This window comes from Phodopus roborovskii, unplaced genomic scaffold (genome assembly GCF_943737965.1).
Source record: "Phodopus roborovskii unplaced genomic scaffold, PHOROB, whole genome shotgun sequence".
Lineage (NCBI taxonomy): Eukaryota > Metazoa > Chordata > Mammalia > Rodentia > Cricetidae > Phodopus > Phodopus roborovskii.
Window position 1 is genome coordinate 11,371,524 of NW_026125506.1, and position 25,990 is coordinate 11,397,513.

At 49.9% G+C, this 25,990-nt stretch overlaps 2 protein-coding genes across 2 annotated transcripts; one reads left to right on the plus strand and one right to left on the minus strand.

The window, feature by feature from the left end:
* Positions 1 to 1,907: 1,907 nt before the first annotated feature.
* Positions 1,908 to 13,318, plus strand: Orai1 (ORAI calcium release-activated calcium modulator 1). Its single transcript, XM_051176630.1, has 2 exons — positions 1,908 to 2,355; positions 12,327 to 13,318. The coding sequence occupies exons 1-2, from the start codon at positions 2,050 to 2,052 to the stop codon at positions 12,927 to 12,929; spliced, it is 909 nt and encodes a 302-aa protein (XP_051032587.1). The 5' UTR covers positions 1,908 to 2,049; the 3' UTR covers positions 12,930 to 13,318.
* A 4,751-nt stretch (positions 13,319 to 18,069) lies between these two features.
* Positions 18,070 to 25,718, minus strand: Morn3 (MORN repeat containing 3). Its single transcript, XM_051176631.1, has 6 exons — positions 25,243 to 25,718; positions 21,957 to 22,114; positions 20,174 to 20,333; positions 18,739 to 18,923; positions 18,492 to 18,575; positions 18,070 to 18,120 (listed from the first exon to the last, which is right to left on the minus strand). The coding sequence occupies exons 1-5, from the start codon at positions 25,385 to 25,387 to the stop codon at positions 18,498 to 18,500; spliced, it is 726 nt and encodes a 241-aa protein (XP_051032588.1). The 5' UTR covers positions 25,388 to 25,718; the 3' UTR covers positions 18,070 to 18,120; positions 18,492 to 18,497.
* Positions 25,719 to 25,990: the final 272 nt, after the last annotated feature.

The following is a 25,990-nucleotide window of genomic DNA, read 5'->3' on the forward strand; positions in this document are numbered from 1 at the left end:
GGCTTGCCTAAGGGTCAATCCAAAGGTTACATATTCTCAACTGAGAGTCCTACTCTAGCTTGTGTCAGGCTAACAACAATCAGAGCTATGGGAGGAGAGATGTCAGGGAGACACATCTGGCATGAGGCTATGCATTTTAGGAAGTGAGATTTGAGCCCAGTTGCAGATGGTGATCAAGAGTAATAAGTACAAGCCATGTGTGGTGGCGCTCACCTTTAATCCCAGCACTTGGGAGGCAGAAGTAGACAGATCTCTGTGAGGTCCAGGCCAGCTTGGTCCACACAGTGAGTTCCCGGACAGTCAAAGCCACATAGTGAAACTTTGTCTCAAGGAAAGAAAAAAAAAGAAAAAGAAAAAGAAAGCCTACTTACAAAACAAACTCAATGGGGTGAGATTTCAAATGCCAAGTCCTCAGTCTTTTGTCACATTTTGCTTTTGTTCTTGAGACAGGAGACAGGGTCTTTTTAATGTAGCAGTGGCTGGCCTAGAACTCACAGAGATCCACTTGCCTTGCGTTTTCTCTACGAGATCAAAGGCATGTGTCACTCTGCCAGGTCCAAACTCTCAGTCTCTACAAACCAGGGAAGCAGGCCTCCAGGGAAGTCTCAGAAACTTGGAAGGAAGCCTTGTCCTTTGTACCATGTGGTTGGGTGGCCCGCTGCCCTCTAGTGGTTTTACAAGAGTGAACTCGCACACCATAGACCTGGAGCGCTGCCTGCTTGAGATTTGACTGGGGTCTAAATTTGTCACTTGTTCTTGTTTATTCCACATGTGTTCAGTCAACAAATATTTCTTCAATGCGGAACCTGTGCCAAGAAACATTCTGAACGCTGGGGGGGGGGGGTTAGAGCGGTGAAACCACTGTTAGCGGCTGCTTTGGATTCAACATCCTAAGAGTTCCTTAGTTGGTACATTACCTCGCCTGAGTCCCACCCTCAACCCCCATATTCCGAAGCCAGATACCCCCTGACTAGTAGTTTCCTTTCCCTTTAGGCTCTTTATATTGCTAGTCCAAGTCTCAGTACAGATGAGACGCAAAGGTGTGAACGTGATTATAGTCTGCCCTACAGAATAGAAAATTCCATGAAGGGGCCCCAGGAATCATAGTGCACGAATTTAATGTCAGCACTCTGGAAGCATGGGCAGATGGATCTGTGTGAGTTCGAAGCCAGACTGGTATATATGACACGTCCCAGACCGGACGTAGTCTCAAAAATACAAATGAGGACTAGCATCCTAAAAAAACGACAACCCTGTTACTATCCTTTTTTTTTTTTTTTTAGCTGTTTTTATTTTTCCCTACACATTTGCAGCCTTCTGACTATAATTTACACGCACGTTGGTGTTTGTACGTCTCTTCTACTAAAATGGTGTAAGGGAGCAGGGAATTTTGTCCTCTCAAACTTGTGATTCTCCTGCCTCAGCTTCCCCTGTGCTGGGGTGACAGGCACATATGACCACTCTGGGATCGACTTTGTCTCTCTTGATCCCAAAAGTAATGCCTGCCCTCAGCTTGGTCATTTTCCAACAGACCTTTTGCTTGTTCCAAGTAGGAAACAGGCCTCAGGAGGCACCCAGAGGTGACCTCGGATGGCCCAACTCAGGAGCTCCGGGAGCAAAGCCACACGAGCAGCTGCAGGGAGAAGAGAGGCCTGTCAGTGCGCGGCGCCTCCAGGAAGGCGCGCCAGCGCCTGTGGGCGGGGCCGTCGGAGGCGGCACGGGGCACGTAACTCGCACGGACACCGCCCACCTCCCTTTGGGCGGGGTATATGAGTGGGTGTGGTGTATGCAAATAATCGCGGGGGCGCCGGCCAATCGTGGGGCGCGCCGAGGTGCGGGCCTGGGACCGGACGCCGGTCGGCGCGCAGGCTCGGGTCGCTGCCGCTTGGAACTCGCGGAGCGGTTCTGTCGCCCCTGCCTCGGCCTCAGGATCGGGTGCGTCCGGCCGCGTGCGACAAACTCGAGTGGGAGCAGGCGGAGGTGCGGCGCGGCCCGGGGCCGCAGCCTTCGCAGGCGCCCGCCGCCAGCCGCGCCTTCGCAGCGAACTCCATGCATCCGGAGCCTGCCCCGCCCCCGAGCAGCAGCAATCCCGAGCTTCCCTTGAGCGGCGGCAGCAGCACCAGCGGCAGCCGCCGGAGCCGCCGCCGCAGCGGGGACGGGGAGCCCTCGGGGGCCCCACCGCTGTCGCCACCGCCCGCCGTCAGCTACCCGGACTGGATCGGCCAGAGTTACTCCGAGGTGATGAGCCTCAACGAGCACTCGATGCAGGCGCTGTCCTGGCGCAAGCTCTACTTAAGCCGCGCCAAGCTCAAAGCCTCCAGCCGGACCTCGGCTCTGCTCTCCGGCTTCGCCATGGTGAGCTCGGGCTGCCCTGCCCTCCTCCCCTCTTCCTGCTTCGGCCGCTCCCGCCCGCAGCCCCGACGGGGCCCACAGTTGGGAGCGGGCTGGGCGTGCCTGGGGTGAGTGGGAAGAGCTGGGATAAGCCGTCGTGAACGCCGGAGGGGAGTCAGAGGCACTGAGCTGTGAGGAAGAGAGGTGGACGACCCGAGCGGGATGCCCAGGCACAGGTGTTATCAGACTGGCGGCCAAGAGGTTAGGGTCTCGAAGTGTTGCTTTTCTGAAGTTGACATGTAAGAAGTCTGCCCTGCATGTGTCTGGCCCACTGAGAACAGGTGTCTGGGGATGGAGATGAGAACCACCCTGTGCTGGTCCCTCCCACACACCTAAGGCCACAAGGGATTACCAAGGCTTCTTTATCAAATATTTGGAGGGGGTTTCCCAACACTTTCCACCTCCTCATACTCCACACATTTTCACTCCCCCTTACCCCACCCTCCGCATTTTCCAAGATCCTCAGCCTAGGGGTTGACAGCCACTCCCCATCCTCAGTTTCTTCTCCAGAAACTTGCCTCTGAGTCACTGGGTGTGGGGGAGGAGGGTGGGACATGTTCCCCTTGAACGGGCTCTTGCTTGATTAGGAGATAGACATAATTTCCTCCCCTCACGTCCCAAGAAGATGGTACAAGAAGCCTCTGCAAGAGGCGACTCTGGAGGCTGCAGGTTAGGCCACAGAAGTTACCTCTGGGAATACCTTCAGGCAAGACATCTCGGAGTTTGCCAGGGGCAAGGCGCCATGTAACAACTACATTTATTATCTTTTGGTGACATCAACCTGCATGGATGGAGTCTGCCTCTCTCTGCTTCCCAGCACCTTCCCCCATACGTTCTCTAAGTCTTGAGGAAGGGAGTGGCTGGCAGCCTTGGTGTTTTCTTGGGAAGGGAGTGTGTCTGGGTCTCTCTCCCTGTCTTCTGCAAACGAGTGGGTCAGTGCAACAGCAGTGAGCCCGAATGCATTAGAGGCTCACAGTGCTCTGGGCCACCTAGGGCCCCTTGCTGCTTGTATGACCTCAGGCAAATCACTCTCTCTTTCTCTCCCTGGACCTTGATTTCTGAAATAGTAAATAAAAACTGTTCTTTTAAAAGTTCCTCAGACACCACTGGATGGTGGGGTAGCAGAGGCAGGTGGATCTCTGAGTTTGAAGCCACCTGGCCAACAAAGTGACAGAGAAACCCTGTCTTTGTGGGGGGGGGGAGTTCTCCTGACTTTAAAAATGAAGTTGAATGAGTCCTTTATTTGAGAAAGAGGAAGAGTTGGGTGTAGCCTATAATTATAGTATTCAGGAGGCAGAGGCAGGAGGATTGCCCACAAGTTCAAGGTCAGCCTATACATAACTACTTATGAAGACCTTTTTTTTTAGAGAAAATAAAAGGGTAGCTCTGTATTTTGTAGTTCAGGCAAAATGATAAAATTCTCTTTTTCTTTTCAAGACAGAGTTTCTCTTTGTAGCCCTGGCTGTCCTGGAACTTGTCCTGTTTACAGGTTCAGCCTCTGCCTCCTGAATGCTGGGATCAAAGGTATGGGCCACCACTGCCTGGTCTGAGCTAGACATTTTTTATCTTGGATCTTGTGCCAAGCATTGTGCTGGCTAACTCCCCAACAGTCTGCTCTGTTTTTTGTCAAGGGGCTTTACCTAGGCCACACAGTTCTTTTGGTAAACAGGACTTGAACCAAGATCAGCTGGCAACTAGTTTGTTTTTTGAGACAGGGTTACAGCCCTGGCTGTCCTGGAACTCAATGGATCTGTAGGCCAGGCTAGCCTTGAACTCACTGAGATCTGCCTGCCTCTGCCTGTGCCTCCCCAGTGCTGGGATTAAAGCCCAGCTGCAACTAGTTCTTGCTTAGGTACTTGTGCTACTTGTCACCACGTGCTGTGCTAAGTGTCCAGCCAAAGGCAAGGAACACCAGATCTGGGGAATGAGACAAAGCCAGACCGTTTCTTCGGAAGCTAAAGAGAAAGTTTTACACAATGTGGAGGTGAGCCACCATTGTACCCTCTCCCTGCTTCAGGGGACACTCTCCTGCAGCTGACACTTACCTACTCTCTCTTCCTCTGTAAGAGGAGAGACCTCCACTAAAAACAGTGGAGGGTTTTAGAAGGCTGTGGTAGCTAATAACTTTGTGTGGGTGTGGGCACCTCCACACTGTCTGTCTGGGAATTGTGTTTTCTCAGCCTGGGTGGAGTAGGCTCCTTAACTCCACCGCGGCATCTACACTCTATAGACTAGGAAGGGTTGAATCCCAGGACAGCCTCTGTGCTGAGCAGCAGTTTAGAGGGTAACTAAGTACTTGCTGTGAAGTGGGGACTCCTAAGACCACTGGATGCATGGTCTGAGGTCTGATTGTGCCCTCACTGTTGACACCCAGCTCTTGAGTGAGCCTCAAGAGAGGAAGGGGTGCTTGGCCACCCCGATGCCATGGCAACAGTGACAAGTTTCCTGGATTACTCTCGCTTGGCTTGTGAGTCAGCATAACGAACTTCCTGCCCCCAGAGGGCTTCCTTCCTGCAAACCTGGAAGAGTGGAGGAGCTGGCATGAGTCTTGCTCTCTAGGGTTAGCCAGGTTGCCTAGAATGCCAAATTCACCTGCTCATCCACAGCTGAGGGTAAGGGAAGTCTCCCAAAAAGCCTAACTTCACAAAAGAAGAGCAGCTAGGTAACTGTAACATGATGAGGGGAAGTGTCTTTGAGGTTACTTTTCTCATGCATAAAGGTGGGCAGATTCCAGTCTCTTGACTTATATGAAGACTCATTACAAGGGCCCACCTGGGAGAGTGGTGAGCAATTTCGGGATCTGATGCTGTGGCCTGCTCTTCTATGGTCTGCTGGAGAGACTCAACAAGATACAGAATGAACCTGAGCATAGGGTAGATGTGTGCATCTTGTAGTGTCCCTGGAGCCAAGAGTGACCTTTGGGCCTGTCCCTGTATAAGCACTCACCGTGGTGATGATGCATGGCAGTCCAGTCCACTGAGGAGGGCAGGCTGTAACGTTAGCCTAAGCAGACGATAATTGGGAAGGTCAGCCTGGTGCAGTAAACAAAATGCTTTCCATGACCTGGGATCAATTATTTTTGGATTATCTTCCTCCGCAAGTTCTGCCCGCCAGCCCCCTTTTGTTCCAGGTTCCAGAGCAGGTTAGGAGTTGGCTGAGATTTCTGGGGAAATGAGTTGGAAGGAGGCACTCAAGTCATAAGACATTATTGGGTGTTTAAGACTTACTTGGAGGTCCAGGAGGCTAGAGATGAGCAAGAAGCTACTGTTACTGCTCAGTACTAATCCCCAGAAATGATCATTAATGCTGGAGTTGATGAGGCCCTTGCACTAGGCTAGCCACTGTGCAGAAATGCTCTAGAAGTGTCATTATGCCTTCTTTCCACAAGCATGGTTGGCCCCAATGATTGACTTGCCTCAGTGAAGTCCATTGGTTGGGGAAGCAGCTGAAGCTTTCTGAGTGGCACAGGAAGAACAAGCATCAGAGAATAGTAAGGACATAGAGTCCAGGGATTCTAGGGCAGAGAAGTAGGAACAGGGACTACATCCGTCCTGCTGGGATGCCAGTCTCAGCCAGGCCTCTTCCGACTGTAAAATCTGGGGGAAGTCACTTAGCCTCCTTGGATCTCCGTTGTCTCGCCTGTAACATGAAATGATAACAGCAACTTCGTTGGTGTAAGGATTTGGTGGGTTGGTATTTGCAGACTGTAATACCTGCCTTGGTATCTAGGAAACTTGCTTACTGGAGTTTCCATGATGTAGGGGGCTGTTTTTGAAGGGTTAGCTGAGTTAGAAGAATGTGATTCCAACTGAGCCTTGAGAATGGTGGAGTGAGGTTTGGAGAAGAGCCTAGTCAGAGGAACTGGCAGGAGCAGTCACAGACATCAGTCACTGGGCCTTCAGGGAAAGATAGGGAGTCTGGTGTGACTGGCATTGTGCCACACACCAGCTCACTATGGTAGCCAGGCACGGTGGTGCTCACCTTTAAGCCAAGTACTCAGGAGGCAAAGTCAGGTGGACCTCTGTGAGTTTGAGGCCAGCCTGGTCTACATATCAAGTTCCAGGCTAGCCACAGCTATAGACCTTGTCTTAAACAAAAGCTCTATGGTAGAGGCCCTTGATTTGGTTGTTTAGGGAGTTTGAACTCTTGTGTGGGCAGTAGGGAGCTATCAAAGTAGGGAGCTATAGACAGGAGTGGCATGAATAACATGATAGTGATGGTAAAAGTGGTTATTATACAATCCCTATTGTGTCTGGAAGAAGCCTGGACTCCCTTCTTCATTCTTGTTTAAACCTCACAGAAGCTCGAAAGCATGAGCTCCACACAGAGAAACGAGGGCTCTTAGCGGCTCAGATCACCAGCGAGTAGGGTCCAAGTTCTGGTGTATCTAATTTGGAGCCTGCCAGATGCCCAATTCTGCATGCAGGATTTGTATGCTGGGCTGTGTATAAATGGAACTCTGCTGAATGTCCCAAGAGGAGGCTGATGTCTGCCCAGCAGAGAAGCCTTTTGTGAAACTTTGCGAGTGCCTGCGGCATGTTTCTGGAATTCTCATCTGGGAACAGTGAGGGGCCCTCCCCTTGATGGGTCGCTGACTGGTGAGGAAAATACTCTTCTGAAGTAGGCTTCCCAAGGTAACACTCTATTGATGTGCACTGGGTAGAGACAGAGGATAGTCAGAAGAAAACGGAATATGAAGTTAAAATGAAAATCAGCTGATTTCTCTGATGAACTATCTGAGGGCCTTTTAATGTGCTTTTAGACAGATGGGACCACAGCCAGACAGTGTTGATGGTTTTGTTTTGTTTTTTAAAGAGGGTCTTTGTTATTTTTTTTTTTTTCCTTTGAGATTGTGTCTCAATATAGTCTAGTCTGTCAAGGAGCCCTTAATCTTCCTGCCTCAATGTTCTGAGTGCTGGGGTGACAGGTATATCCCATCTTGCCTGATTCAGAAGACAGGGTTTCTCTGTGTAACCCTAACTGTCCTGGAACTCACCCTGTAGACCAGGCTGACTCAAACTCAGGAATCCTCCTGCCTCTGGCACTGAGTCCTGGGACTGGAGGCATATGTCACCACACCGAGTAAGAAAAGTTTTGTTTTTTTAATTAATTTTAAGTTATACAAAGTGATGGGTTTTGTTGTAGCGTTTTCATTCGTATGTCATTATACTTGGCTCTGATCAGTCTCCCTCCTCCTTAGAGAGGGTTCTTATATGTGACTGTTACATGATAATCACCTTTGGGGAATTTTAGTCTAACCCTAGGGTCAGCCACCTTTTTCTGTCAGGGCAGCGTGTTTTCCAGGCAGCTATTGCACTCTGTCATTGGCCTCGGATGATATGTAAATTAGCGGGTGTGAGCAATAGAGGGGTGTAGGCCTATAAAACATTACAGAAAGCCACAGTCTGAGGGCCCCAGTTGATCAACCTCTGGTCTGAACTTTGGTCTCCGAACTCCACTAAAACTTGTTAGTGAGCCTTACTAATTTTTATTTGTGTAGTTTTGAGACAGTATCTCACTATGCAGCCCTGGATAGCCTGGAGCTAACTATGTAGACCAGACTGGCCTCCATAGCAAGTTCCAGGACATCAAGATCTGTATGATAGAAAAATGAGTGTAGGCACCAGGTTCTCCATCCCCGGAAAAATGCATGTGTTTCTCATCCATTTTTTCAGGAGCCAGCATACCCCACCCTGACCCAGGTATCTTGTTTTCTGCACCTGCCCTCTTGGGTTAAGGAAGATTGATTACCAACCCTTTAGAGGACTTACCCTGGAGTGGGGTTGGGGGGTCGGGGCAACTTTGATTTCCTACAGTATTGTCTCTCCTTCAGAATGGGAGATATAACTACCATCTCAGGAATTCTCAGGGGAGGGGGAGGTAGTGAGCACAAGCTTGTAAGAATGGGCCACATTGGCGGATTCAGGAGTAAGTGGTGCTGGGTGAAACTTTTGTTTCTGTTTCATAAAAAAGAGTGCATATCTATTTTTAGAAACATTTGGAGTACTGGACTGCCGTGGTCAAGAGATTTTGTAAACCACAGGACCAGATTCAGATCTCTCTCAGTAGAGGGTCTGCGGAATCATTTGGAATTGAGTTAGCAGGTGCTAACTCATCGCAACCCATGTGACTGAGGCTTGGGGGTCTCCCCACGGCTGCAGCTCTCCAGAGGATAACTTAACTGGAGGATGAACTGGAGGAGCTGGGCGGGGGGAGAAAGCCTTGTTTCCCACTGTGGGTAGAGGAGTTGGGCAAGGGAGGGGGCTCTCTCAAAAGTACCAAGTACCGGGATTGCCGGGTGGTCAGGGTCTCCGTGGAGCCCAGCAGGAAGGTAAGAGGTGGTTGGTATTCAAGTGGGGTGGACACATGCCTGACCAGGTCATCGGGCCTTACCCTCCACAGGATCAATAATCTTTAGCCTTTGCTTCAGGTCTAGGATCCCCAATATCCCCTGTGAGGCTCTGTAGACTGGTGTGAGTTGAGGCCTGTCCTCTGGCCCTGTCCAGCTGGGTTTGCAGAGGCCTGCTGGCTGGCTAGGAACTGTTTATTTTGGGTTAACAGTCCTGCTCTCTGCTATATTTACCTTGTGAAGCTGCATGCAATCTGATCTGATGTGATCTCTGGGACACTGCTGGGGCCCCGGGATGTCAGCTGCCAGATTATGTTAGGCCTCCCCTGACCCTGTGGGACATAACCCTAGTGGGAATCATACTGGAAGATGACTCTTATGCTTGTGGACAGTTCATCAGGGTTCATGATTTATGCCAGCTACCCCTTACTCCTCATTCAGCATAATTTCTTATGTGTAGCCCTATGGCATTGAACTTGGTCCTACATGTGGCAATAGTGCATATGGCCAGCCTGTGTTGGACTTCCAGGAATGAATGGTAAATGAGGGTAGTGCGGTTTCTTTCAAGCACAGCAGGCTGCAGGCCCTTCCTCATGGGGACTTCAGCCTTCCCTCAGCCCAAGGCTGTGAGGATACTGGCTTTTGGTACCCTAGGCCATGTGTGCTTCCCTGAGTTTTGTGGCCCTGGTGGTGCTGTCCCAAAGAGATGGTCACTTGGCCAGGTCTTGGGTGGGGTACACTTCCCCTGATGCCCACATCAGGGGCCCAGCTAGTGCTGTCTCCGAAAGGGATGTACCAGGCTTCCAGTAGTGAATAGTGTGCCGGCCTTCTTCTACTTCTAACTTTGTTTTTGTTTTTTTAACTAGGATTTATTGAGCTTCTCCTGTGGCTGAGTCTATGCTAAACATTTACATATCAAAACCTCATTTAACCTCAGTGACCATGTGAAGGAAGCACCCTCCTTACACATCTTTAGAGTGGCTGTGAGTTCCCCCACCCTACCCTAGAGCAGGATAGCTAACTTTCTACAATGGCTCTCATTTCTCTGAGCCAATTTCCTTATTTGAATGTGAGCAATGGATGTGTCTGTCTGTCTGTGTGTATGTATGTATGTATGTATGTACATGGTATTAAGGGCCTCACCACACTAGGCTAGCATGCTCCTGCTGAGTCACAGCCTCTGCCCCAACAATGATAACTAATAAGAATCACTGATCTCTGTAAACTTTATCGTAAGTCAGGTCATGTTTAAAGGGCATTTTGTACTCACACAGGAACTTCATACCAATCATAAGCAGGCCTCCATTTTACAAATGCCAAAACTAGGTTGCAGAAGAGTTTAAATACTTGTCCAGGGTCACCAGCTTTGTAAGCTAAAGCACAGGTTTCACATTCAGTTTGTGTTGTGGGTCTGTGTGTTGAACATTCTGCAGTATGGCATGTGGAGGTTACTGGGGTGCAGGAGAGCACACAAACCTGACAATAACACCCCCAACACCGGACCCACAGAACAGTTGTCCATATTCCCCTCCACCCCAGCAGACCTGGGGCTGCACCAGCCCCTCCTGCTTGTTCTTTCTCAGGTTCCGGGACAGCACACCAAAACAGGAAGAGGAAGCATGGGGGTGGGGAGGTGGCAGGGTGCTGCTGAGGGTACCCAGCTTCTCCAGGTAGGGATACAGACTGGGTCAGAGCCTCCAGATGTGCCTTGCTTTGCTGTGCTGTTCTCAGCCCCTCGCCCGCATGGACTGAGTTGCCTGGCTCCCTTGCCCGCATGGGCTCAGAATAATTCTCAGGGTTGGCATTAGGCCACCAGGGAATCTTAAACAACGGTCAGAATCCTCATGGCAGTGCCCCAAATTTCCGTGAACTTGAACCGCTCCATAAATTCTCAGGCAGGAGCATCCTTACCCTGGCTAGTTGTGGCAATTCTTAGACAAAAGCCTTTAAATCGTGTTGGAATGTCCTGAAGAGTCTTGGGAATATAAACTGGGCTGTTTCCCTGTAGGCAAGCGTTCCTTTCCTCAGATTCTTGGGCTCTCTGCTCTGACTCTAGTCTAACCCCTCCATTCTTAGAGAGTTGGGTATGGACCAAAACTCAAGAGATGCCTTTGACTTGAGAGCCAGGTCTAAGGTTGACCTGCCTCTCCCTCCAGGAGGGAGAGAACCACGGGATTTCAGGTAGATAGGTCGGTATGGGAATGAAGGTTTAAAACTAAGTACTAATAAAACTCACTTTTACTGGTTTCACTATGCCCCCCACAAAGCAAGTATTTGGTGTGGATTGACTCAGACATCATCCCCCTCCCCCATTTACCATCATTTTGTGTTGTTGGTTTTGTTTTTTTTTTTTCATTAAAGACTGGGTCAGCTCAGGCTGCCCTTGAACTCACAGTGTAGCCAAGGATGACCTTGAACTTCTCATCCCCCTTGTCTCTGCTTTCCCAGTGCTGAGATTACAGGCATGAGCCACCACACATAGTGTAACAGTGTTGGGAACTGAACAGAGGGCTTCGTGGGTGGGGAACAAGCATTCTACCAAGTTACTTTCCCCAGCCTCCCTTCATGACAGTGTCATTTCTTGCTTCTTTGTTGCCCTTGACCCTCCAGCCCACATGGGCAGACCCTGGCAATGTACCTAACTGCCTGTTGTTCCTGGCCCAAATCTGATGAGCTGGCTCCTTTACATGAGGGTGGTTTGCAGGGCTCAGAGTGCCCCTGGTAACCCCAAACCCTCAAGTCTTCAGGAACTTGGGAGTGACTGGTGTGTAAGCCCTGGAGGCACTGGAGATGGCCCTGGGGCTTGCTGGCTATCGAGCCACTGCATTGAGCCTGTGTGTTCCGAGAAGTCTCTCAGTTCCTTGTTGGCCCGTGCACTCTGTTCTCAGAATGGGCCTAGATAGGATGTGGGAAGACCATCATGTCTCCAGCTTCCAACCTGTTCCTTGTCCCCAGAGCAGGACATGAAATAAGAGTCCTATTTTGATATGACAGTGAGACAGATTTCTCAGGGTAGCCTTGACTGTCCTGGAACTTGCTCTGTAGATCAGGCTGGACTCAAACCCACAGAGATCCATCTGCCTCTGCCTCCTGAGTGCTTGGATTAAAGGTGTGCGCCACCACTGTCCAGTGATTTTTGTTTTGTTTTTGTTTTTGTTTTTTCGAGGCAGGGTTTCTCTATTGATTTGGAGCCTGTCCTGAAACTTGAAGACCAGGCTGGCCTCGAACTCAGAGAGATCCCCCTCCCACTGTTTATGATCAACACTGATAGTGGCAGCATTCCCATTTGGAAGATGCTTACTGTTCGCTGGGAACTCTCTCAGTTGTGAAACATCTATGAATTAATAGGTCACACCTATTTCCTGTATATGGTAAGGCCCGGAGACATTGACTTCCTATGGACACAGAGCTAATGGATTCATGCTTGCTGTCCTCATCAGTAGTTTTTGCTACGTCTCTACCCACAGTTGAGTAGGTAGGCCTTCTCATTCCCAGAAACAGAGACTCTGAGCAACCAAGTGACAGGTCTGGTGGGCAGGGAAATAGGATTTGGCACGTCACTCACTTCCATGTCCCCCTCTCCTAGGTGGCGATGGTAGAAGTCCAGCTGGACACAGACCACGACTACCCGCCAGGGCTACTCATCGTGTTCAGTGCCTGTACCACAGTGCTGGTGGCAGTGCACCTGTTTGCACTCATGATTAGCACCTGCATCCTCCCCAACATCGAGGCCGTGAGTAATGTGCACAACCTCAACTCGGTCAAAGAGTCCCCCCACGAGCGCATGCATCGCCACATCGAGCTGGCCTGGGCCTTCTCCACCGTCATCGGGACGTTGCTCTTCCTGGCCGAGGTTGTGCTGCTCTGCTGGGTCAAGTTCTTACCCCTCAAGAGACACTCAGGCCAGCCAAGCCCCACCAAGCGCCCTCCTGAACCAGCTGTGGTCGCCAACAGTAGCAGTGGTGGCATCACCCCGGGTGAAGCGGCAGCCATCGCCTCCACGGCCATCATGGTCCCCTGTGGCCTGGTTTTTATCGTCTTTGCTGTTCACTTCTACCGTTCACTGGTCAGCCATAAGACGGACCGGCAGTTCCAGGAGCTCAACGAGCTGGCGGAGTTTGCCCGCTTGCAGGACCAGCTGGACCACAGAGGGGACCATTCCCTGACACCTGGCACCCATTATGCCTGAGTCGTTGCCTTCCCACTGGCCCTGTGGAGCTTTCGTCTTACGCCCTTCCCCATGACCTTGTTCTGGCCCAGTCTGGAGGATGGCCTGTGCAGGCGACTGGGCTTTACCGGGGCAGTGTGTGGCGGGAAGAGGTGTTTTTTTTTTTTTTAAATCACTGCACTTTGAGACTTTTCTTCTGTGAGGATAAGCACTCCCTGTTCTTCCAGCTTGGGTCCCCCTCCTGGTAGGATGTGGGGAGCAGTGTGTGGGACAGATGCTGTCTTTGTCCTTTCTCCTCCCCCACACCAGTGCCACCCGGATGCTTCCTCTGTGTGTGTGTGTGTGTGTGTGTGTGTGTGTGTGTGTGTGTGTGAGTGAAATGCATAAAATATACTCACAAGGGACACCTCTTCCTCGTGTCTATGTTTATTGGATCTGGACTGCCTGGTAGGATGTCCCAGTCAGGTGAGCCACAAAACAGTCTTTTTAAAAATTGAAAGGGCTCAGAGACAGAACACTTGCCTGATACAGCCAAAGCCTTGGGCTCAGTCCACCAACTCTACCAAAACTGCTGCTGGGCATAGAACCCAGGAACTTGACCAGGCACTCTCCCACTGAGCTGTATTCCAAGACATGTTTGGAAATTTCCTTCTCAAAAGAAACCTTCAGAGACTGTAGTTAAAATGTGTACCCACTTGTTTCTTTTGGAGGTAGTTATAGTCACCAGAAACTGCTGTGCACACACTGAGCCACCAGTGCAAGGGAAAACTCAAAAGTTTGGCTCCTGCTAACTACTGATCACAATATTTTTGTTTCATGATTAAGATGTTACATTGTATTACATGTAATTGAATTTAAAAAATACATATGTTGCAGGGTAGGAGCGTAGGAGCGCCCAGTGGTTAAGGTCACTTGGCTGTTCTTCCAGAGGACCCAGGTGTGATGCCTAGGATCCTCATTGCTTACACCATCTGTAACTTCAGTTCTATGAGATCAGCAGCCTCTTCTGGCCTTTATGGGGACTTGTCACACATGTGGTTCAGAGATATACAGGCAAGGCAAAACATTCACACATACACACAAAACATTTTAAGAGAGACCTGGGAGGTTGTGGCTCATGCCTTTAATCCCAGGGCTCTGGAGTCAGAGGCATGCGGATCTGTGTGAGTTCAAGGTCAGCCTGGCCTACAGATTGAGTTCCTGGATAGGCTCCAAAGCTACACCAAGAAACCCTGTATCAAATAAAAAGATGGTTTTGTGTAGCTCAGGCTAGCCACAAACTTGCTATGTAGTGGAAGGTTATCTTGAACAGCTGAGACTCCTGTCTCCCAAGTTCTGGGAGGACAGGTACACCATCATGCCAGGTGTTTTGCAGAGCTGGGAACAAACAAATCCAGAGCCCCCTGAATGCTAAACAGGTTCTCTAGGAACTGAGTGACATCTCTACACCAATATTTTTTAATGTGCATATGTGAGTGCCTGCATGTATGTACGGCTACCACATGTATATATGTATGGGTACCACATGCATGCCTGGTGCCTTTGATGGCTAGGAGAGGGTGTCACATCACCTGAGAACTGGACTTACAGGCAATTGCTGTAAGGTGCTGAGAACAAAACATAGGTGTTCTGTGAGAGCAGTTGGTTTTTTTATTACTGAGCCATCTGTCCAACCCAGATACTTTTTTTTTTTTTTTTTGAAGTATCTAGACCTGTGATTTTACAGAATGCCCTTTTTTTTTTTTGATATTTTTTCATGGTTATAATCAGATTGTGCATTTTGGTAGGAACAGTCTGCAATTGTGTCTCCATTTGAAACAACAGGATAAGACTAGTTAGCCATTACATGTGTGGAATGTCCTAAGTACCAAACACTCCTCTTCAGACCTCAGCAATCTCAGCATGTTAGTCTTCACTGTGCAGGAAACAAGGCCGATGCTCAAACAAGCTAATGTGGAGGCCTTTGTGTCCCGTGACCAGGTAGTGGGGTAAAAGGCAACTTCGAGCATTTATCTCAGCGAGTGGACTCAGAGACGTCAGTCCATCTTGATGGAGAGGGTGTGACAGAGACATCAGTTTGTGTCACGGCAGCCAAGAGTCAAACAAAGGGACCTAGGAAGTGACCACACTGAGATACAGTCCCCGAGGACACATGCAGTGACCTTCCTGTCAAGCGCCACCCTTCCATGTCTCACCACCTCCCAATAATGCTGTCCTGCAAGCCATAGAGGAATTGATTAGGTCAGAGGCCTTGTGAGCTAATCGTCTTTGGAAATGCTCACACAATCCCTGAGGTGCTTTACTAATCCCCTGGGCTTTTCTTAATCTAGTCAAGTTGACAGTGAAGATTAACTATCACAAGTAACCTGCCAGAGCTCAAACCCAGAAGATGGCTCAGAGCTCAGGGCCTTGAACGAATCTTACCCAAGCAAGTTCTGGCATTGCTTGAAGAATGGGAAGGCCCAGGGCCCTGGGCCTACCTTGCAGAGCTACAACGAGCAGGTACTGTGTTTTAGCCACCATTACCCAGCATCTATCTTTGCCACAGTCCCCACCACTCCCTCTTGTTCGTCTCACACTAGGCCACTTAATATTACTTCCCTTGGGCTATCAGATGGCTCAGCAGAAAAAGGAGGGCTATCAGATGGCTCAGCAGAAAAAGGAGCTGCCCCAAGACTGACCACCTAAATACATTCCCCAGAACCTGCATGGTGGGAGGAGAGAATCAGTCCTAGTTGTCCTCTGACCTCCCACACATGCAACATGGGAACTTGGACACACAGTCACACACAGTAAATGCCATTTTAAAGACATTACTTACCTGACTCCCATAGGCCCTGAATTTGAGATATGTCTGTCCTGGAACTGCAAAATATATAAAGTGGTTTTGTTTGTCTTCTTTCTAACGGTGCTGAGACTCAAACCTAGGACATCATGCATGATAAGCAAGCATCCTACCGCTGTGCTGTGTTCCTAAACCCTATAGAGCAGTTTAGGGGCCTAATATTTGTCCCATTCCCATCACGTTGCATCCACCTGGCATCTTGGCATCTTATGCACCAGGATCATCCTCAAGAGATGCTAGGTATAACTCTGCTCCCCAGAGAAGCCTGGCTATCACTCACACGTTAAGTTACCTTCCTGCCTCTGTAGAAACCCATGATCCTGCTGGAATTACTCCTGGACAATGACTAAAGTCTAATGTTTTGTTTCCTAAATGTGTCTGGATCAAGAATCCCCAGGCTGGCTTGTAGAATGTAGATTTCCCAAACATCACCATCCCATATGAGCTGATTCAGGTTGGCAGGTTGGTCTGGGTATGTCTCTGGAATCTATTTCTGACAGGTACACAGGCACCTTGAGTAAATACTCCTTAAGAACCTAGGCTCAGAGCTGCGGTGTAGCTCAGTGGTACAGCATTTGCTTAGCTTTACAGCAGGCTTTGTGTTCTATCCCAGCACCAAAGTTGATGGTTTAATAAAAACACGGTCTCTCTGCTTCAGCTTTATTTTTATTTTGGGTACAGTGGATTATTCACTCGCTTCCAGATTCAACAGTAAAAAGTTGTTCTTAAACCAGGCAGTGGTGGCACATGCTTTTAATCCTAGCACTTGGGAGGCAGAGGAAGGCGGGTCTACAAAATGAGTTCTGTTTTGTTGAAGCTGTCCTTGGTGTCAAACCCTTAATGATTCCCTTCTCCCCATTCCCAGAGTGCTGGGATTACAGGTGTGAGCCACCATGCCTCAGTAAATTTGGGGCATTTGCTGAGAGCTTTACAGGCAGACTTAGAGCTGAATCATTCCTTTGTAGTCTGTACAATGTGGCAATGGAGGCAGAGGCAGATGAGTCTCTTGAGTTCTAGGCCAGTTTGATCTACAGAGCAAATTCTAGAACAGTGAGAACTCTTACACTGGAAAACCAAACAAAAAAATTAAAAAGCATAGCCTGTTGAACAACACCCCTGCTCTAAGATTCCAGTAGCATTCTTGTCTGTCCACCTTGACAACCAGGAGTGTCTCCCAGGTCAACCAAATGTTCCCAAGAAGCTGGGGGAGAACAAGAATCCTAGGTAGTTTTAAACCACTTTTTTTAACCACAAGATCTCACAATTCTGCCCCTACTCAGTGTGTAGCCAGGCTGGCCTCAAACTCAGAGATTCACCTCTGCTTCCAGGTACCTGTATTTAGGGCACTGGCTGTCAACACTATCCTGTGTACTCATGGCTTTTAAAGCTTCCTCCAGATTCCTGCCTTAGGCTAAGGAGGTGGGGACCTGCTTTAATCTCAAATCTTGGTGGTCACTGTAGCAGAGGGCAGGCTCACTCTGTTTTCTGGGCCAGTTCAGAGGTGCTAGAGCTGAAGCCACTTGCTTGCTCCCTTGTCTGGAATCCTCACCTCCCTACACACACACACACACACACACACACACACACATACACACACACACACACATACACATACATATACTCACATTCACACACATATACTCACATTCACACACACACATACACATATACTCACACATTCACACACGCACACTCATACACATATACTCACACATTTACACACGCATACACATACATACTCACACAAATACACTCACATTCACACACACACACATACACACATACACATACATATACTCACATTCACACACATACACACATATATACTCACATTCACACACACACTCATACACATATACTCACACATTCACACACACACACACACTCATACACATATACTCACACATTCACACACACACACACTCATACACATATACTCACACATTCACACACGCATACACATACATACTCACACAAATACACACATACACTCACATTCTCACACACACACACACAGTGTAAGAGGGAGCCTACACAGAGTCCTCCCACCCCTGCTCAAGCCATAGGTCCTTGGAGCAAGGCCACCAGGTTCTTTATTTTTTATGCACTCTGATATAAAGTCATAGGGCAAAGGCAAGTGGGCCCCCAAGGCCAGCCAGGGAGAAACAATACCCCATTTCCAATGACAAAGAATAACCCAGTGTCTGGAGGAGTGGGCGCCCTCTGAGGAGCCAAGGGCGTGTCAGAGTGGCTGCTTGCTCCTGCAGGAGCTGCACAGGTCTGAGCAGTTCCGTGACAAGGGCTGGCATTTCTCCTGAGCTTTGACAAGCACGCTCTCTCTCTCTCCAGGTGGGGATGATGCTGGAACTAGTATTAGAAACACAATCACCAACACCCTCTCCCTGAATCCTCAGAGCCACACCAGAAAGGGCCCCCACAAACAGCTGTGTCAGTGCAGGCCTAGGGCCCATTGCCTTTTTAAGGGTCTTCAGAAGGGTCAGGACAGGCCTCCTGACTTCAGCTCAGTGCCCACCTCAGGAGACTGAGGATGTAGCTGAGATCTGGGCAGACCTGGAATATACTTGGTCTTCTAAGAAAATGAGTTTCAAAGCTGGACTTGGGAGGCAAGTAGCTTTCCCTCTCTGGTCCTGCCCGGAGCCCCTCAGTGAAACCTAGAGATCAGCATTGTTCAGGGATCCAGAGCTGCCTCTGCCTGGATGGTAAATGTGTCTTCTCACCCGGTGTCAGTCCTCTTGGTCCTCTGAGTTCATGAGCGCAGCTATTGCTTCCTTCAGCACACCATCAGGGTCGTGAATCTCTACCTGGAGGGAAGCAGGGGCATTGGAATGGTTGGTTGCTTCCAGGAACATGGAAGGCCCCAGGCTACCTTGCTAGAGATGCTCTGCTTGCAAACAAAGCTGCATCTATAGCTCCTGGACTCTTGGGGCTGTGAATGCTGATTTCTGTCTCTCTGGCTTCACCCACCTTAGGAATGGGGAACTGGGTGGGCTCTGGGGCCTCATCACGCCCAAAGTCAATCATGGTGCCACACTTGGCCACGTCATCCACCCAGAAGCCTTCAAACAACTGCCCGTGGTCTAGGTGAAAGAAACGCCCATTCCCGTTCTTCATGCCTCTCTCCCAGCTGCCTTCATACCGGTTCCCATTCTCTAGAAAAAGGACAGGAAAGCATGGGTTCTGGGCCAGGGAAGCAGGCAGGACTATCTGGCTGGGCCTTACTAGTCCCAGGCTGCTGACAAGAGTGTGCTAGAGGGTCATTAGGCACTAGACAGGTGTCACGTCCAGGATAAATGGTGTTTAACAAGAGTTTATTTTTTTGGTGTTGTAGACAGAACCTGGTACAGGAACTGCACTCAGCCCCTAGGCTGCCGCTCTAATCTCCAGTTTGTGGTTTTTGTTTTTATCTTGCATGCTTCGAGCATGCTAGACAAGTGCTCTATACCCCCAAGCCTTGGGCAGAAGCTCCCCAAGTAGACTAGGAATTGGGAGTTCTGCCTGCCTCTGCCTCGCAAGCCTGCCATTAAAGGCACAGGAGTTTTACCCCCCCAACACACACCTCCACCCCACCACACACACAGGGTTTCTGTGTAGCTTTGTAGACCAGGCTGGCCTCGAACTAACAGGGATCCGCCTGCCTCTGCCTCCGGAGCGCTGGGATTAAAGGCGTGTGCCACCACAACCGCCAGGCTGAGTTTTACCTTTGAAACAGCTTTTTGCCACCTAGCTAGCACAGGCTGGCCTTCAAGTAGAAGCAATGCTGCTGATCCGGTGTTTGGGATCACGCTCATCTCCCACTTCTTTTAGTGTGTTTGTGTTAGGTGCATTTGTAACACACACGCAGAGGTGACAGGACAGCTCTGGGGACTCGGTTCTCTCCTCCCACATTGTGGGACCCAGGATCAGGCTGCGTGGAATGGCCATAACTCACCGAGCCACCTCACAGGCCCTCTCATTTGTAAAAACCACAAGGACACCGAAGCACAGTTCAGGCGAATTGCCTGGGGTCCCAAAGCTAGTACGGGTTCACACCAGGATCTGAATTCATGCAAGCGTGCCCAGAGCCCAGGCCCTGAGAAATAAAACGCCTAGAACATTTGCTTTGCTCAGCAAGTGCTCACCAAATGCAAGTAATGCATAGTGGAGGCTCACTAAGGCAGGCTTGGCTAAAGAGCATAGGGGCGACAAGATGGACAGACTGACCGCCAAAGCCCGCCCAGCTGACCCAGGCATTCAGCTTCGTTAGATCTCATTGGAAGTTGAAATCTCACTTTTTCAGGGCCAACAAGGCTGGGTTAATTGGGAAGTGGCTGGTAGGGCAGTGAATCTGGAGCGAGATCTTTCCGGGATGGGGCGGGGCCAAGAGGCGTTTGGGCGTGGTTTCACGGGGCGGGACACTCACTCAGCCGCAACATGCCCTCCCCTTCAGGCTTGTCGTTTCGCCACTGGCCCTCGAAGACGTTGCCATTGCTGTAGTACATGCGTCCCCACCCGCTGCGCTGGTTGCCACACCATTCACCCTCGTAATAGTCTTTGGGTCCGTAGAACTGGATCCCATAGCCCTGAAAGCAGGAAGAAGTCCCACCATTTGCCAGGTTCCTCAGATCTCACACCTGAGCTTCCTCGTGTAGCCAGCCAGCCAAGCAAAAGTGAAAGAATTCTACAATTCCAGCTGCATATACCGATTCATCCCGTGCATGGCTTTCCTACAGCCTGCATCCGTTTTCTCTCTTCTGTAGTCCCCTTATCTCTGGCCCCTCTTCCCTACACTGTCCATACAGCCACCAGAAGTATATTTTATAGTCCATAGAATCACCCATCCAACTCTGATTACAACCAATGACCTCAACTGTCAAATTAGAAATATAAATGTTACATTTGGAGACCAACCTCAGGAAATCAGGGACTCTTGGAGATCACACTCAAGGTGCTTGGGTTAAATAGCCTAAGTGTGTACCTCAAAACCCCAATGCCAAGGCACTATTCTCTCCTCAGGGCAGATGAGACCTACTGTTCTTTTTGGTTGTTGTTTTTTTTCTTTCTTTCTTTCATTTTTTTTCCTTCCTGCCTTTTGTCTACCTGGCTAGTTCCTTCCTTCTTTGGGTATGACCTCCTGCTTCTTTTAGGCTAGATGATCTCCCAAGCCCAGGGAAACCAGTGTTAATGCTACAGTTAATACAAAACGTTTGCTTCCAGCTCAGTCTTCCCACTAGGAGCAAAGAACGTGTAATCTTGGGCTCTGAAGCTTGGTTAGCTTGTCTCTTAGTGAAAGGGAATACTGATGGTGATAAGCTGTTACAAGGGCCACGAACAGAGCCAGGTATTGGTGGCGCACACCGTTAGTCCCAGCACTCGGGAGGCAGAGGCAGGCAGGTCTCTTTGAGTTCAAGACCAGCCTGGCCTACAGAGCGAGTTCCAGGCTCTGTAGCAATACAGAGAACTCCTGTCTTGGAAAAACAACAACAAACAAGTGTCACGGACAACAGCTGCCCAATAGCAGCACTGTTACCATTATCCGACTCCACAGCAGGGTTCATCTGAGTTTCCAGAGTGGATATGTCTGCAGTAGTATGGACTCTTGTGGATGCAGGATTCCCCACTGGTTAGCCTCTACCCCCATCTTCCTCTCTCGCCCTATGGCCAAGGGTATGGGCTCTCCAGCCCAGACTGGCCTCAAACTCACTATCCTCCTGCCTCCACCTTCAGAATGCTGGGATGGCTGGCCTGCACCTGACCTATTATTACACCCCGCTTCCTCACTTCCCATCACTTAGGCCAGCAGGAGTCGTCTCAGAATGGGGTACCCGGGAGAAGAAAGCCAGGAAGTGGGAGGGGAGAGGGTGGAGGAGACCTTGCCTGCTGACCCCTAATAGCCATGGTTTTTAAAGGGCACCTCCTGCCCCCCCCCCCCCCCCCGCTTCTCTTGCTTCCTGTTTTCTTGGTTTTGTTTTGAGAAGTATTACAACTGCCCCACCCCTTCCTTCTCCTACCCACAAAACCACTGGCCCTCCCGGCTCCAAGTCCACCTCCCAGCTTACCCCCGTGAGCCCGGGTGTGCGTGCACGCAAGCGCGCGCGCACGCGCACACACGCGCGCACACACACACGCACACACACACACACACACACACACAGAGCTTGGCTCTCAGCCTTGCCTACAAACAAGGCATGCTGGGAACTACTCACAGATTTCTTATCGCCTTTCCACCAGCCTGAGTACACCCTTCTGTACTTTCCAGTCTCTGGGTCAGGATGACTGAGGGTGCCATAGCCATCTCGCTTCCCAAACTTCCAGTCCCCTTCATAGATAGCACCAGTCTTCTTCCAGACCTGTGTTCCTTTCCCTGGTGACACATGGATGGACCATCACTGCAGACCATTGCCACCCCGAAGATGAAGGCCGTATGCTCATACAGATCTCAGGGACTTCTACCCTGAACAATGTCTTCAGAACTGGAATAGGGTCTGTACCTCATCGTTAGACTGTAAGCATGAAGAAGAAAGTTCCATGGCTAAAACAGTGATTCTCCTGCCCTTATCTAACAGCCAGACTGTTATGGCAAACCTCAAGTAGAGGTGAGGCTGAGGCAGGAGGATTGTGAGCTCCAGGCCAGACAGGGCAACTTCTAGAGACTGTCTCAAAAAAAGAAAAAAGAAAAAAAAGGCCAGGTCAGGAAATGGTGTGAGATCACAAGTTCAATTCCCAGCAGTAAGAGAAACCAAGAAAAAAAATCCTGCTGCTTACAATATGCATGTACATGAAGGACATTAAAATGAGTGAAATAGGTTGGGTGGAGGTGGCGCACACCTTTAATCCCAGTGCTCTGGAGGCAGAAGCAGATGGATCTCAGAGTTCGAGGCCAGCCTGGTGTACAGTATGAGTTGCAGGGTGTGGGGTGGGGGTGTGTGAGGGAAGTAGGGGTTAGGGGGGGAAGTAAACTAGACTCCGGAAGACGGGAGACAAATACCCAAATACCAAGGGATGTCACTTTCATGTAGAATCTCAAGAAGTCAAACTCTAGAAATAATAGAATAATGGGTACCAGGAGCTGGGAGGAGAAAAATGGGAGATGAGGGTCAAAGGCGATATACTTGCAGCATAAGGTGTCTGTCTACGTTTTGGAGGGCCAATATACGCATTGTGAATAAATTATTAACTAAATCAGGCTAGAGGGATGGCTCAGTCAGGCTTGTTTGATCTCCAGAACCCACAGTGGAAGGAAAGAACTGACTTCCATCTACATACATGCTGTGGCCATGCTTGTCCTCACCTAATACATATCACACACGCCTGCATCTATGCTGTGCTGGGGCCTGAACCCAGAGTCTTGTGCCTGTCGGGGAAGCAATTTACCAACTGATGGCCACATCTCTAGCCCCATATTATGGATTTTTGAGACAGGATTTTATCCTATTTCCCAGGCTGCCCTTGAACTCATGATCCTCCTGCCTATGCTTCTCAGGGGTTTGGATTAGAGCTATTGCTGCTATTCCTGGCCATAACCAGTCTGATTGCAATGAATGAATCTAAGGAATAAATGAATGAAGGAATAGATGCATGAGTCACCATGAAAGCGAGCATTGCAAGCAAGCTTCCATGTCAAATCTGCATGCAGCATTCCTCAACTCCCCTGCTGGCCCATTAGCAGGCCGGAATTCTCTGTCCCCTTCTCTGTTCCTTCTCTAAAGGAACTTAAATCCAAAGCTGCTGGCAGGTGGCAGGGGCTCAGTGGTAACTGGAAAAGGCATTCTTGCAGTTAGTCAGGGTCTCTAAATGGTGATCAATCACGGGAACAATGAAAGCCGGGTGCCTTCCACTAGGGGTGTCAGCATGAACAAAAGATGTCCTTGACTTACTCACACCCCTCTGAAAATGGTTCTTGACTGTAAAGAAAATGCTTGGAAGACGATGTCTCCTTGTCCTGTTCAGTGACACTGGGAGTCAAGTATCACCCACCATCCCTGGCATTCATTTTCTTCGTCTTCTGGCTACACCCTCCAGAGTGAAGAAGGGAGTGTGTGACCCGAGCTGAGCCAATCAGAGTCTTTTCCTTGGATTTTTCTTTTTTTTCTCCTTTTTAAAAGAAGGTGTGGGGTTGAGACAGGGTTTCTCTGTGTAACAGCTCTGGCCACGGTGGAACTCACTCTGTAGAACAGGCTGGCTTCAAAGTCACAGAGATCCTCCTGCCTCTGCCTCCTGAGTGCTGTTTTTTTCTTGGATTTTTATGGGATCAAATACAGGACTTCACTAGATCCAGGCAAGCTGTGTCACTGTGTAGCTAGCTTTATGTTAGCTACTTGACACAAGCTTGTCACTTGTGAAGAGGGAGAAGTGTCTCCTTTAGACCAGGCCTGTGATGGTTGGTATGGGAAGGTCCAGGTCACTGTGGATGCTGTCTGTCACCCCTGTGTCAGTGATCCTGGAGTAGTTACTGCCTCCTCTGGATTCCAGTTGCCTCATATGGGGAAAGTGATGGTAATCGGTTGCGCAGATTCTCTACAAGCGCTCTTACTCTCTGAGTCATCTTGCTGGCCACCCCCATCTCTTCTCTTCATAAACGATATTGTTCCCACTTAATAGGTGAGGAAACAGGCTCAGAGTATGGTAATAACTATCTCAAGACGGCTGGCTAACAGTGCAGGCTTGCGGGTTCTAGTGTAGATAACCCAGGAAGGCAGAGGGAGAGGTTAAGTTTGGAATTGACTGGAGTGAGCGACTGTCAGTCTTTTAATAAGCTTATCTATCCCGCCCCCATTTTGCACAGTTTTACCAGAGCCCCTTCGCCCCCTGCTGGTCGGGCCTGAGCCCAGGCACACAGGAGTAATCATGGAAACTCAGATACTCCTGGGGATTGGATGGTCCTTCCTGTGTCCTGAGACGGACACCTTGTACTCCACCATGTGCAGAGCATCAGGCTCCCTACTGCAAGCCAGTTTCTTGTCTTTTTTTACCTTTTCTTCTGTCAATCAGTGCCAGGCTCAGCCAGCCTCTCAGAAAGCAGTGAGGGACCCAGTTCAATCTCTACAGTGCCAGCTTTGGGCTGGTTTCTGAAGCCCCTATCCTGTCAATGTCCCTAGACTCTTGCTCAGCTAAAGTCATGCATGAGATGAGCTTCAGAGGCAAACCATGGGAAGGCCCCCTGCTGGTCCTGACAAACATTCACTCCCTAAGGAGGCTCGGGAACAACACCACTTATGTCCCTGATGAACTCTGTACACTGCTTTTTTGCTGTTGTGGTGGTTGTGAGTTTGTTTCAGACAGGGTTTCTCTGTGTGGCCCTGGCTGTCCTGGAACTCACTCTGTAAACCAGACTGACCTTGAACTCATAGAGATCCACCCGCTTCTGCCTCCTGGGTACTGGAATTAAAGATGTGGGCCACCACTGCCTGGTTGTTTGTTTCGTTTACTTTGCATGGCCCACGAACTCTGACCCCACACTGGCCACTGACCTCTTGAGGGTCCCCTACTCACCATGTTTTAGGTTGTCCTTCCATTCACCCATATAGTGATCGCCGTTCACTGCAAACACTTGGTGCCTCAGCCCATTCTTCTGGGCTTTCCAGTCCCAGCCCTTCCACAGGGGCTCTGATTTCTTTGGACACTTGGTGACAGGCATGATGGCTGCTTCTGTGGTGTTGGAGCGTGCTGGCAAGAGGTAGGAGCATCAGGGGCTCAGTGTATCCCCGAGTTATCTCTGGGATCCTGGGGCTTCCTGGGGAGGTGCCTGCCTGAGTTCCAGTAGGGCAGGTCATGTGTGTTCTGAGTCCCCAGGGCAGGTGAGCAGCCCCCAGTGGGGACCTTCTGTGCTGGATTGACCCAGGACAGCCCCCTCTCTTGCATCCTCCTGGGGACAGTCTATGGGGATGTGATGGCACAATCCCTTTGGAAACCAGGGAGACCAATAGCAACCCAGGGTTTGTGATGATATCAGGGAGAAGCTGCCTCTGGGAAAATGATGGTCACATACATACTTAGTGACTAAAAGGACCAGTCCGAATGGGTTCTAATGGAAGAGGGACCCAGTAGGGAGGATGGGATCGTGGCAAGTGCTGGGACAACTCCAGGAGAGGCAGAGGGCATCAGACAGACAGCTACCTTCCGCACAAACTGTAGGAACATCCCGGTCCAGCACCTGCGCTGTTACCCCTTTGGCCCTATATACCTGGCAGATGGGACAGACCGTGAAGCTCAGGGGCTGCCTTTCAGCTGGGGCAATCCT

Bases quoted from the DNA above. Each gene is read 5' to 3' on its own strand.
- Orai1 (XM_051176630.1), top strand. From the start codon at position 2,050: ATGCATCCGGAGCCTGCCCCGCCCCCGAGCAGCAGCAATCCCGAGCTT. The intron at 2,356-12,326 runs GTGAGCTCGGGC...CCCCTCTCCTAG, and splicing joins TGCTCTCCGGCTTCGCCATG to GTGGCGATGGTAGAAGTCCA.
- Morn3 (XM_051176631.1), bottom strand. From the start codon at position 25,387: ATGCCTGTCACCAAGTGTCCAAAGAAATCAGAGCCCCTGTGGAAGGGC. The intron at 22,115-25,242 runs GTGAGTAGGGGA...ATGTGTCACCAG, and splicing joins GAAGGACAACCTAAAACATG to GGAAAGGAACACAGGTCTGG. The intron at 20,334-21,956 runs GTGAGTAGTTCC...TCCTGCTTTCAG, and splicing joins GGAAAGGCGATAAGAAATCT to GGCTATGGGATCCAGTTCTA.